The sequence below is a fragment of the Limulus polyphemus genome, unplaced genomic scaffold (assembly GCF_000517525.1).
Source record: "Limulus polyphemus unplaced genomic scaffold, Limulus_polyphemus-2.1.2 Scaffold264, whole genome shotgun sequence".
NCBI classification, from domain to species: domain Eukaryota; kingdom Metazoa; phylum Arthropoda; class Merostomata; order Xiphosura; family Limulidae; genus Limulus; species Limulus polyphemus.
In genome coordinates, this window is record NW_013665874.1 from 698,626 (window position 1) to 711,232 (window position 12,607).

General features: G+C 37.3%; 1 protein-coding gene across 6 annotated transcripts in view; it reads left to right on the plus strand.

The window, feature by feature from the left end:
• Positions 1-12,607, plus strand: part of LOC106456852 (peptide methionine sulfoxide reductase MsrB-like) — a 32,022-nt gene that overhangs the window by 10,126 nt on the left and 9,289 nt on the right. For all 6 annotated transcript variants that reach the window (XM_022382638.1, XM_022382637.1, XM_022382636.1 and 3 more), the window contains 2 exons: positions 4,486-4,704; positions 11,462-11,634. In XM_022382638.1, the coding sequence (XP_022238346.1) occupies positions 4,577-4,704; positions 11,462-11,634 (301 nt within the window). In that variant the 5' untranslated portion in view covers positions 4,486-4,576. The remainder of the gene's footprint in view (positions 1-4,485; positions 4,705-11,461; positions 11,635-12,607) is intronic.

A 12,607-nucleotide genomic window follows, 5' to 3' on the forward strand; every position in this document is an offset into this window, starting at 1 on the left:
CAGTATGTTCATTCAAGCAGAACCATTATGACATGCCCTTGGTACAAGTATATGAGAATTCTAAAGAATGATAAGTATTCTCATCTTGGCTCATTTATTTGTCAACAGGGATCAATGAAGCATTACCATAAGGTTGAAATTTACATTCTTTAATGGCATAGAAGAAATAGCCCCATAAAATGGAAAGAATGACAAAATATTCTCTTCTAACACTTTTGCACAGTACTGTACTTGTAGGCCTTTTCCTGTGAGAAGTGGGCTGAAACAGACTGCCCAGTCACCCTTGTCCCAACTTGGGTCAACTGGCCCTGACCCCATTGTCATTCTTGGGTCCTTCTTGCTTCAGTTGGGTGAGTTTTGTATTCTCAATTTATGCTCTTATTCTCTCATTTTCTTCTTTCAGTCTTTCTGTTTCTTTTTTTTCTTTAAGCCTTTCTTCCTCTCTTCTCTGTCTATGCTCTTCTCTCTCTAGTTCTTGTTGTTGTTCACTCTCTTTTAACCCAAAATGCTTTCCTCTTTCTACCCATTTATCAAAATCACCTGACATGATTATATAGCATAATTGTAATCTCCACACTCTTTGCACTACAACTACAGTTGAGCTTACATAGGCCTACTTATTTCTGCTGTTGTTCATGTTTTCTTCTACAGCCATTTGCCACTGTATAATCCTGGCTGTGGCTTGCCAAGTGTCAGGAACTAACTTTTTATTGTAGCATATATTAAAGTAAGTATATGGGTGTGTTGGGCTAAGGATTCTTCTACAGTAGGTGTCTGTGACTTGTTGGTGAAAAATCAACAATAAACAAACACTATGCACCCCACTTGTTATTAAAATAATATGTATATTAGAAACAAGTTGAACGTATATACAAAATCCTTTACACTATGGAGATCGTAATCGTATATTAAAACTATACTGTTCTCTTCTTCTTGTCAAAAGTCTACCTAGGCCAATCCAATTGCTTTAGAATTCAGTTGACAAGCTGAACTATTTTTCTATTATATATATATATTGCAATAGTATTTGTATACCATTCACTTACGTTGTCACGTGAGTTACCACAGTTGTATCCTGTACTTTCAGTAATCATCTGCACAGGCAGGTTCCATTAGCTTAGAACACCCTTTGACAAGACATATTATTCTTCTTTTCTCTTTCAAACTATTAATCTCACTCTAACATATCAACCGTTAGGCCTTTCACTCCTACAATGGTTAACGATGCGTTTTATAACTTTTCTCTCACCGAACTTCTCTTTCCTGTGACTTTACTTTTATTCTCTCTTTCCACTCGTCTAGTCACCTTCAGTTATACATCTATCACTTAGGCCTTCTAGAAGTCTCCATAGCGTCAACATCAGTGGATTGGAAACACAACATTTTTGATAGCCTCGACATCAATGAATTACACACACAAAATAAATAAATTAATAATACTACCTACACTAAAGAGTCTTTAATATCTGATAAACTTAATGTTTTGTAAATTGAAAATATCATCTCTTGTCATCTCTGTCCTATCCAACTTTTTTTTCATTTAATAGTGGTACTACAGTAATATATTAGCTGTGTTTTGGCTACTCATGCTTGTTAAAATAATCACAAAAACTAATTGCGTGTGTTAAAATTTAACACCAGTTGCTTTCCTGATGCATACAAGTTTATTTTCACATACAGATGTACTGTTTGTCACATTCTCCATATTGATCAATTCAAACCCAAAACTAATAATATCATAGTGTAGCATAATGAATTTGAAGTATGAGTTATATTTGCTCAGTTTTAGATATTTTCAAACCCAGAAACTAAGCATGGCTACCATCTCATGACCTGGAGCCTGGAGAAAGAGAAATATGTGATTAAATTTATTTTAGCATACTCCTAGGACATATTGCAGTTATTTTTAAAAGCACCTATTTGCATATTTCAAGACTGAAAATGAATTAAGGTAGTGTCTTGAACTGTCTAGAGAATAATGGCTTCCCGCGAACTGGGAGGCAGTGGAAAGCGGCTGTTTCTCCTCTCCTCTGGCCAGAGGTGTAGTGGGTATGTAATAGTCCTTACACAATGTGGTGTCTCCCCAGTGCTATGAATGTCAAAGTGAAGAAATTAAACCAAGTGCAGGTAAATGGCGGAAGTAACTGTGACTCTCTTAAGAGTCTTTGGGACGGTAATGTGATCATTTTGGTTGGTCAGTGAATAATTATATTGTAAGGGCAAAGAAAGAAAGAGTTACCAGTAACTTTGGCATATCATTTGGCATTCCTCTAGAGAGAAAGCTCTCCCACCAGCCAGGCTGAGTTCAACAGCACCCAGGATGGTGGGTTTTGTGTGTATTAGTGGAAGAGGTCACAGCGGCAAGATATTAATAGCTGTTTCCGGGCACACACTACACAAACTGTAAAAATCCAGCTTGTTTTACTGTGGGTCTGGGTGGCTCACTGTGCCTTCAGAGATGGAGGCCATTTTATTATCAGTGATTTGAGGGTAAAGGTGGCCCTTTGATGTGGAAGGCGGTGAATTATGTTGCATCAGTTAAGCCCAAACTAGCATCAGGACCTACCTGTTAAAGGCCTCAGCTGCGCTGTATGTAGAGAAAGCATAATTTTTATTTTATTGATTGTAAAGAAATTAGAGAATTAGTATAATTGGGCTTGCTTTATAAAAGCTTTTCTTGCATCATTGGCTTTTTATTTGAAGTTAGCCTTTGGTGACTGGACTGATGGGCTTTCATGGTTATTTTATTAAAACCATCTGTTCTGGCTTTTGCTAGAGTGCTTCATTGATCTATATACAATTAGCAGCTGGGTTCGACACCATCCTGGATGGAGATGAAGGCCGTTTCATTATCAAGACTGCCAGACTGCCTCTTAGGGGTCCATATAGCACTGGGAAATATGTGTTTGTTCTCGCAGTGGTGACTGTACTGCATGCAGTAGTGCAGAGTAAGAACACAAGTATTTTATCATTCAGATACCTGAGAACCCGTGTCTGGTGAGCCCAATAGTGGGTGTCTGAGCCTCAGCACTTGGGCTGATGTGGGGGTAACTGTGTTTGGTCCTCTGCCTTGCATGGGTGGGAGACAATAGAGCCGTGTTAAATAAAAATTTTCATCAAAACTATCAATGCGTAAAATTAAAAACATAGTAATTACAGTGTATATCGTAATAAGTAAATATAGTATTGAATTCAACAATGTGAAAAGCGTATATTACTGCAAGGAATTACTTGGAAAAGCAATGAATAATATGTATCTAATGAACAAACTGAGTTGGATTCAACATTTCAAAAGTGTACATTACTGCACTGAATTACTTGAAAAGGCAAAGAATGATATGTATTTAGTGATAAATTTGAGTTGGATGGCAGGTTTTCAAACAGTTAGGTCAGCCATCAGTGTAAGTTCAGCATATAGCAGAGGTCTGCACATGAACTTCGTACTCTAATAATGTTTTTGGCCTTGTGATTCAGCAGAAGTTTTTGGTTTTGGCATTTCAAAACTTAACCAACCAAATATGGTTTAACAGAAAACCCTTACTCTGCTTTAGTGGTAGGGAAAAATAGGGTTAATAGAGTTACCAGAAACTTTAATTTTTAGTTTTAGGCTGGTAATTATATTAACTGTACAGAATATTAAGGGATGACTTTGTGCTAACTGACCTTTAGTAACATTCCTTTTTTTCTGTGTTCATACATTTAAACTGATATTCAAAATTTTAAAGTCAGAAAACTAAAACTGTGCCTCGTGTAATAAAATTATTAAGTGGAACTAGAAGCTAGTGCATACAACATTGTTTTCTTAGGTAGTTCAACTCTCTTGATAATTCAAATAGCCATATTTGTAAGAATCTTTTTATAGGTGTTTTTGTTTTAAGTGTTACAAACAGTCAAAGAAAATTAGTCTTTTCTTTTTAGATCATTTCTCCTTTATGTGGACCTTCTACATGTAGAAGTACTTTCCTTAGGAAGTACAGTTTGATGCATTTGCTTTGCATCAGTCATATTCAGTATTGTGATCTTTTATTTACTGCACAGCATTATATAAGGCCTTTCAAGTACATAAACTTGTTGTATAGTCACATCAAAACTATTTACATAAAGTGTGAATAATACTCAAATTATTCTTTACCTTGTATTTTCATAACATTTGTTTATTATTATTAGAGAAAAAACTATGAATACTATCTTATCTAGCCTTCAGTAATTTTATGAATCTATTTTATTATCAGTATCACATTTTGTGTACTTGAATAGAATATAAAAATAATTGATAAATGTTTTTGATCTTTTGTCATGATTTGTAAGTTGTAACTGTGTTACTCATATTTAGCTTGTTGTTTCAGATTCTCTACTTCTGTGAGTGAAAGTTGTATCTATAATGGATAGCATTCAACATTTTAATTGTAATTTTAGTATAAAGATAAGGAACTTTAATCATGAAACAACTTTAATAAAATTATGTGTATTTGTGTTATCTTTTAGATTTACAAGTAAGAATGAACCATTGACTAGCACTTTTGATATAGAAAAAAAGTATGATGATGCTTTGAACTACATTTTGTTACGTAACATCATGCAGAATGGTAGCAGAGATGGCTTTAGCCATCCTGATTCATCAAAAAATGAGTGCACAAAAGAAAAGTTAAAGAAGCATCTTACATATCTTCAGTACCACGTGACCCAAGAAAGAGGCACAGAACGGTATTTTAAACTATTTACAATTTTCTTCCACACTTTGTTCTTCTTAGTTTAATCTAAATATTTCAATGCAAATATTATATATTATTACATTTCCTTATGAATTATATTGTGTTTAAAGTTGTTTTAAGTTTGAAATAATATTGTAAATACTATTATAAACTTTTCAAAATAAGAAACTGGATGTGGTTAATATTAGATTAAAAAAATTCAAATTAAGTGTGAGAAATTGCATGTGCTTAGTCTTTACAAACTTTACAAGTCTTTATGTAAACTGCTGGACATCATATTTATATAAACAGGGCTTGCCAAATCTCAGTCACCATGGTGTCCACAAAAAAATGGCCTGGCATTTGAGAATTTATTGTGAGTTTGTTTAATTTTTTTTATGTATGCAGTAATATTTGTGATATAATTGAGCATCACAGGAAAGATTGATATAGCATTTGAATTTCCAATGAATATTGAAGGAAGTGTATATTGACATAATTCATTAAATGTTTCTCAATTATTAATGTTTAACTGACAATCAGTAAATGTGTATCTGCAAGCAGGCTATTAGTTGTGACACAACTGCAGAAGTGTGCACTGAAAGATTCTGTGGTCTTTACAGAATTATATGTGTCTCAGGAAAGATTGCATGATTGTTTCACTTTGAAAGCACTCTAAACATTAAATTGCACAAATTTGTGTATATGTTTGTTTAAAATACTTAGCTTTCATAAAATAGGAAATTGGGCCCCAAATTTTGTTTTGAAATGGGGGTGACTCCTTTGCCCCTCACTGGTTTAAGCTACTCTCTTGGTTTGTAGAATTTTTGTTGACTTTAAATTTCCAAAGCAATGATACACACCACTGCAAACAGACAGCTATCTTTCTCATGCTTTTGCCTTAAAGATTTGCATTCCACTAGCCTTTAGGCAACTCCCACCTAAACTCACAAGATTTCTTGTGATTTGTGCTAATGATGTTATTATGCTGTGAAAGCCCTCCACCAATAGGAGAGTGACACAACCTCCTTGCAAAATAGCTCCCTCTATGCTTTTGCACTCATGAGCTTCATTCAATTCCTCAGCACTGAACGCATCAGACATGTTTTTGCAATGAGATTTGCAATGTTGGGGGAACTTAATTTTTTTTTCTTCACACTATGAACACTAGTTCATGTACTGTCTTCTACTACTTGTGTAAGTGACAAGTTGTGTAATAATGATGGCTTATGGAGGCGTGTTCCCTAGGGATGATGTGGATAGGATAGTGGATTCCCTTATGCTGTCAGGTGCTTCAGCTCCAGTCCCTTCGTCAGGTGTTCCCGACTTCTTAATTCTAACCTTAACTCAAATCATTTACCATTCCTGGACCATTTCTGTTTCCATGACATCAAGCCTCTCCATTTATCTGGTTCTTACTTCCCCTATTTTAATCATTCTGTATCTCTTTTCAAGATTCTCATGTTTGAGATTGCCCTTGTCCTTTTTTTTTTGGGTGGGGGGTGAACTTTTGGCATCAGTTTCACCCTCCACTACCCAATACTCTTGCCTTTCCCTAATCATTTTTACCACATTTATTTACCTCCCCTCTCTAGGTACTCTTAGGCACTCCACTGTGCCCCAGAGCATTTTGCGAGTGATTCTTGTTCCCTTCATTTCTACACTGTGGTCATTCCCCTTCTTTCTTGGAGATTGTTGCTTAGGGGTACTCTTCTATCCCAAGTTCTTTCTGTTCTTTGAGCCCTTTTTTTTGCCCTGGCGTATTCCTGATTTGATTGACTCACAGGCTGATGTTGCCCATAATAAATCTTTGATTTCATATGTTGTTTCCACATTGTCCTCAACCCTACCTTCAATTATTGTATTTCTTCTTTGTCCTTAGTCCTGTCTTTTTGTTTTCCAACTTCCTCTTCTGCCTAACATCAGTCCCATTGAGCTCATTGGTGATGTTTCCATCATATCAGGTTCTGTGGGTGCCCAGCTGTCACAGTTTGAGCTCCTGTGGTCACTCATTTTCTTCCACATGGGTTTTTCTACTCTTTACCCATGGACTTTCTTTCCACTTCCATACCCTTCTTCTTTCTTAATTTTCTCCTTCCACTCCCATCTGTGTCCAATGTCTCTTTGTGGCTGTATTTGTCACCACTTACTCACTCTCAGTCAGTATTTTATTTACTGAGGGGGTATTGTTCAACTCATTCTCAGCTGGGACAAGCCCTCTCCCATCTGCTTGTGAGCATTGGACCTTTCTGCATTAGAATTTTTGCCTATCCTACTCATTCTGAGTGTGAGGTTTTGTTTGGTGACCATGACATCATGGGGACTGCTTATCCCTTTCGGTCACATGCATATACACCTCCTCAATTGATCCATCATGAGATTCTTTAACCTCAATGGTTCTCTTGTCCCTACCTCCATTCTATTATTTGTATGGATGGTTGGACTGATCTCCTGACAGCATTGGTGTTCAATTACCTCTTCCCAATCTGGACCAACAACTGTCTACTTATGCTTTTCTCTTCCACGACAAGTCTTCTCTCCTTATCCATGTGCTTGAAGTTCCAGTACACTGTTGGGAATGATACTATTATTACTACTCCATTCCACCAATATTTTGGTTTTTTCTAAATTAACCACCATAGGATAATCTGATCCAGAATCTCTTGCTTGCGAACTCTGAAATTTTCTTCTTGGGCCAATTCTTAATGAGTTGGTTTCCTCATTTGCCATATACTGGGTACTATAACCAGGTGCAGACTGCCTCTCCTGACAGGAACATTTTCTGTTCACAGTATGTATCTCCTGCCTCTGTTTCCATTGGTGGTTCTTTCTTGAGAACTTTACTAATTGTTGCCTGGCCAACCCTCTCACTTTCATGATTTCTCTCTTTGGATCATCTGTTCTCCATCCCTTAGCCCTGGCTGTTGCTGTCTTCTGCCTGGTCTGATCTTTTACTTGTCATAATGCTCATCCACCTTTCTGGTCTTTACCTTGGGTCCTGGCTTTGACTAGAGACACTCCTTGTCAGTTCCTTTTGGCGGTACCCTCTGGCTGGCTTAACCTTAGTTTCTGCCATCTGTCAACTCAACTCCCTCTTCCCATACTGATTATACACTCTATTATTTTAACTCTGCAATTTTGTTTCTTAATGGATCTTGTCCTTCCACCTTCATGTTTGTTTAGTCCAGTCCTTTGTCCATGGAACCAGACTGTACAATCTTCTAATCCTTTCTGGCTGGCTTAACCTTAGTTTCTGCCATCTGTCAACTCAACTCCTTCTTCCCATACTGATTATACACTCTATTATTTTAACTCTGCCATTTTGTTTCTTAATGGATCTTGTCCTTCCACCTTCATGTTTGTTTAGTCCAGTCCTTTGTCCATGGAACCAGACTTTACAATCTTCTAATCCTTTCTAGGCATCATTTTATCTTGTCCTTTTACCCGTGTGAGGGGATGGCTTTTGATGTTGGTCCATCTGTCACCACTTTACTCCTAATTGTTCTACTGTTGGACATCTCTCTCTTCCCTTTACCTGGCTGTTCTACAGGATTCAGCTGTTTCCACCTTTGCTGATTATTGGGCGGCTTTGTCTTCACTAAATTACATGCTCAATACTGTAAGCTGTTTCCTTCCACCTTCTCTTCATCTTTTCTAGATACTTCTTTATCCATACACACACTTTCCCTGTTCCCGTGTCTGACTGGGACCTCAGTGTTATCCTGCATGCTCTTACCTGTGCCCATTCAAGCAACTTCTACCATCTTTTCTTCAGACATATTCTTGTTTCTTCTCACTTGTGGTTGCAGTTCTCCTCTTTATGCTAGCAACTTATCCCATACCTTCCCATTGTCCTCTTATTTTTCTTTATCCTGTCCGGTACTTTCTCCCTCAGTATTCAGCCACTTGGGGATGAGATCTGTACCCTTTTCCTCCCTCCCATCCTTTTATTTCACTCTTCTATGCTCATTAGGACTCAGATAGACTTTCTGCCCTGTTCGAGTCATTCTTTGCTATTTATCTTGTACATTTCACTTTCGGGGTTTCTGTCTTCCACTCTTCATTCACTGGGATTCATCTTCCTCCAGGGACAAATCTTCATCTGCATTTAATGGTAAAGTCTGTCACATTCTTTGTTTGGTCTTCTTCTCTTTAGAAGTGGTTGCTTGCAGATTCTAAATTTTGTCCATCAGATTTGTCACCTTTCTCATTCTCTTGCTGTTTGTTACTTACTACCACTGGACAAGTTCATTCATGCCTAGCATGTGAACTACCTTGCCCACTCTCTTCATTGTCTGGTTGTTTTGTCTCCAGGGGCTACTGCCTGCCTCCATTAGCCATCCTAAAATATACCCACTGTCCTTAGATGGGTGAGTACATTCCCCTGTGGCTTATAGAATTTGCTTCCAGGTTCCTGTCAGGTGGATAGTGGTACCTCCCAGGGTACACTTATGCCTCAAATTCTGCATCGAGCTAGGATAACAGAAAGCATTCATACCATCTGCCTTGGCTCCATATATGCCCACTGTTGAGATGGGGTGTTCCACAAGATTACTTGAGGTATCCTCAGGGTATATTCTGATATCTGTCTACTGTCTGATCCAGACCACACCTATTCCATGGACTATCATGGAAAAAGCTAGCACCAGGGAGGGCTCTGCCTGCTTGCTGGTTTTTCAAAATATGTTTAAAAGGTCACATGTTGCACTGTCTCCAGTAAAAGATCTTTCCGGCAGGCATCCAATTGGGATTTGGGCATTTTCTCTTTCTCTCCCCACTGCAAATACCTCTCCTCTTTTTTTTCAAGTGGAGCAAGGAAGACCCTTACCACTTACCAGTTCCTAGCTGTTGGGGTAGTGGACCATGGAGAACCCTCTCAGTTTGGGACCTGATAACTGGGGGATGAACAAATAATGGCAATTGATAGGGAGGTGGCGACACTGTCAGTGTAGTGCAGGTCACCTCTCTTCTAATTATACTCATAACATGCCAGCATCCCTCATCCTATCACCTCCAAAAGGTTGATTCCTGGGTGGTCTGGTGTTGGATCAGTGTATGGGATCTGCCTCCGACTGCAGACATGAAAAAAGATTTCTGATAATGCCTGGTTTTGGACCAAAGTTGACCAACCATGTTTGCATTCCCTTTCCTACCATTACTCGGATGTTTCTGGATGGCCTGATGTTGATTGTGTACTGGGTCTGCACACATGCCCTGCTTGGGTTGTCAGAATGGAAGTTGCTTTTTCTTTCTGATTCCTGGTCATGAGGTGAAGACAGTTGGGACCTTCCTTGTACTGCAGACTGGTAAACACATACCTGATATCACCTAGTTTTGAACTGGAGTTAACCCACTGAATATCTGCAATCATCTACAGTTCAGTTGAATTGAGATGAGTACTTCTCAGTAAATCGTGCCTTACTCCTACAGTGTATGACTCATCTGTTGAATCAGTGAACATACTAACATTATATAATCTATAGCATGTATTATGTGCACTCTTCCCGCAGCTGGTTTGGTCCAAGAATCTGACGGTTGAGGTAAGTACCTGGATGGCCACATTCTTATTCTGCCCATGACACATGGAGCTTTTCTGATTATTCCTCCCTTCCAAAGTATACTGTGGAAAAGATGAGATGTGGTCTCCCATGTATGTACTCATCTAGGTAACTTTTGCACTTGTCCTTCCACCATATCAACATGGGATTCTGGCTTTCTGGGTGAAGAGGTATGTATTGCCTTGGAAGTCAACATTTTCCTTACCTGAAAATGTATTTCCAATAGATTCTCACCTCTTCACATTCCACCCTTTCTCCCCATTTCCAGTGTGACTTAATATTCCTTACCTTGTCAAAGAATGAATATCACACATGCAAAAGCATACAGGGAGCTAGTATGCAGGGAAGTTGTGTCACCTTCCTATTGGTGGAGGGCTTTTGCTGCATAATAATGTCATTACGCAGCAGCACAAATTTTGAGAAATATCTTGAGTTTAGGTGGGAGTTGCGTAAAGGTTACTGGCATGCAAATCTCTAAGGCAGATGCACAGGGAAGATAGCTTTCTGTGTAAGAAGTGAGTATCTATCGGAAATACATTTTCAGGTAAGTAAAATGTTAAGGTTAGTGATTTGGCAATCCTTGTATACAGAGCATTGAGCATGTCATAGTCCATAGTCATCACATCTGGTCATGCTCTGTCTGATGACTATGTATCTGGACAATAGCTTTATAGTATAGTTTCTATTTCAAAACGTTGTCACGTCCAAAGCATACAACTCCTACCTGCATTTTGCATAATCCAACGAATGTAAAAGGATTATGTTGTCCCAGCACTTGTTTTAACACCCCAGTCACACATAAATCCATAGATGCTGCATGAATACCCATATCATTCTCCAACTTCTTGTGGTATGTGACAGTTCAATGGCAGATGATTATGTTGTCCCAGCACTTGTTTTAACACCCCAGTCACACATAAATCCATAGATGCTGCATGAATACCCATATCATTCTCCAACTTCTTGTGGTATGTGACAGTTCAATGGCAGATATGAGTGGAAGCCTTATCTTTGTGAATCCACATCCAGTTGTGGTTATCATATGACTTGTATATCCAAAAACATTAATATAATCTACGTAACCCTCTATATAAATTTTACTAAAATTAATGTCTGTTTAAATGTAACTGATTTGTACAGGACACGTGTGTATATATAGTATATAGTTGTCATATGTTATTATGGAAAATGATATTTTCTTTTATGCTACAGTGCTTTTACTGGAAAGTACTATAAGCTGAAAGATAATGGAAAGTATGCCTGTGTAGTATGTGGGGAAGAGCTCTTTTCATCAGAAACCAAGTACCATTCTGGATGTGGATGGCCTGCATTCTGGGATGTTGTAGATAAAAGCAAAGTCACCTTTAAAAATGATTTATCTCATGGTATGTTAATTTTACTTGTAATTTCCTGTCTTATTTGTTTCATCAGTGCCATTTTTAGAATTATTTTATTAGCTGCATAATTTTAATAGATTATTTTGTAACAGATACAAAAATCATACTTTTTAGAAAATATTGTGTACAAATCATATTAATGATTTATTTGAACATATCAGATTAGTATTCTTGTTACTCATCTGATACGAATGGGCTGATATTTTTCTGGTAATTCAAACTATTGCATATTTTCAGTAGATGTGCTCTACTGGATCCTTACTTCACATATCAAATTTCAAGGCAATCCATTAACAAATAAATGATATATAAAATTTCTAATTTTGATTGAATTTCTTCCTATTGTTTCTTTGCACCAAAAGTATGGAAAATGTATTTGATAAAAAACATACTTTTATGGATTTTTTTCAAATTGGGTACACTGATAGATCTTTACAACCTACAAATTTGGTCTAAATATAAGCCACATGTGCAAAGTTATTCAACAAAAAAACCATTCAATTTTGACCAAATTTTTGTGCATGCTTACGCAAAAAGTCACATGAGCTATTGGTCTAACATATTTTGTCAATGGGATTAAAGACTGCTGGTTTAGAGTAGCAAAACTACTGAGTGAAAGCATGTGGAAATACACAAGTATTGGTTAGGCCAAGCAAACTAGAATTACAGTTTCTAGCTCAAGTTTTAAAAAAAATCATATGATTATTCATTGCCAACTTATAAGCACAAATATGCTAAATTTTATGAAATTATTCTAATTAAAGAGCATTTAGAATCACATGATATTAGCTTAAGCAATTAGCATAAATAATGATGCTTGATAGAGCTGTACTGATTTTATGGGGATGATGACAAGAAACTGTTTATCTAAATTCCCTGGTGTTACTATAAAGGAAGCTGTTAACACTGTTTTAGAGAGGAGAAACTACTTCCATATATTTTAAAGAATCTGGTTGGTTCT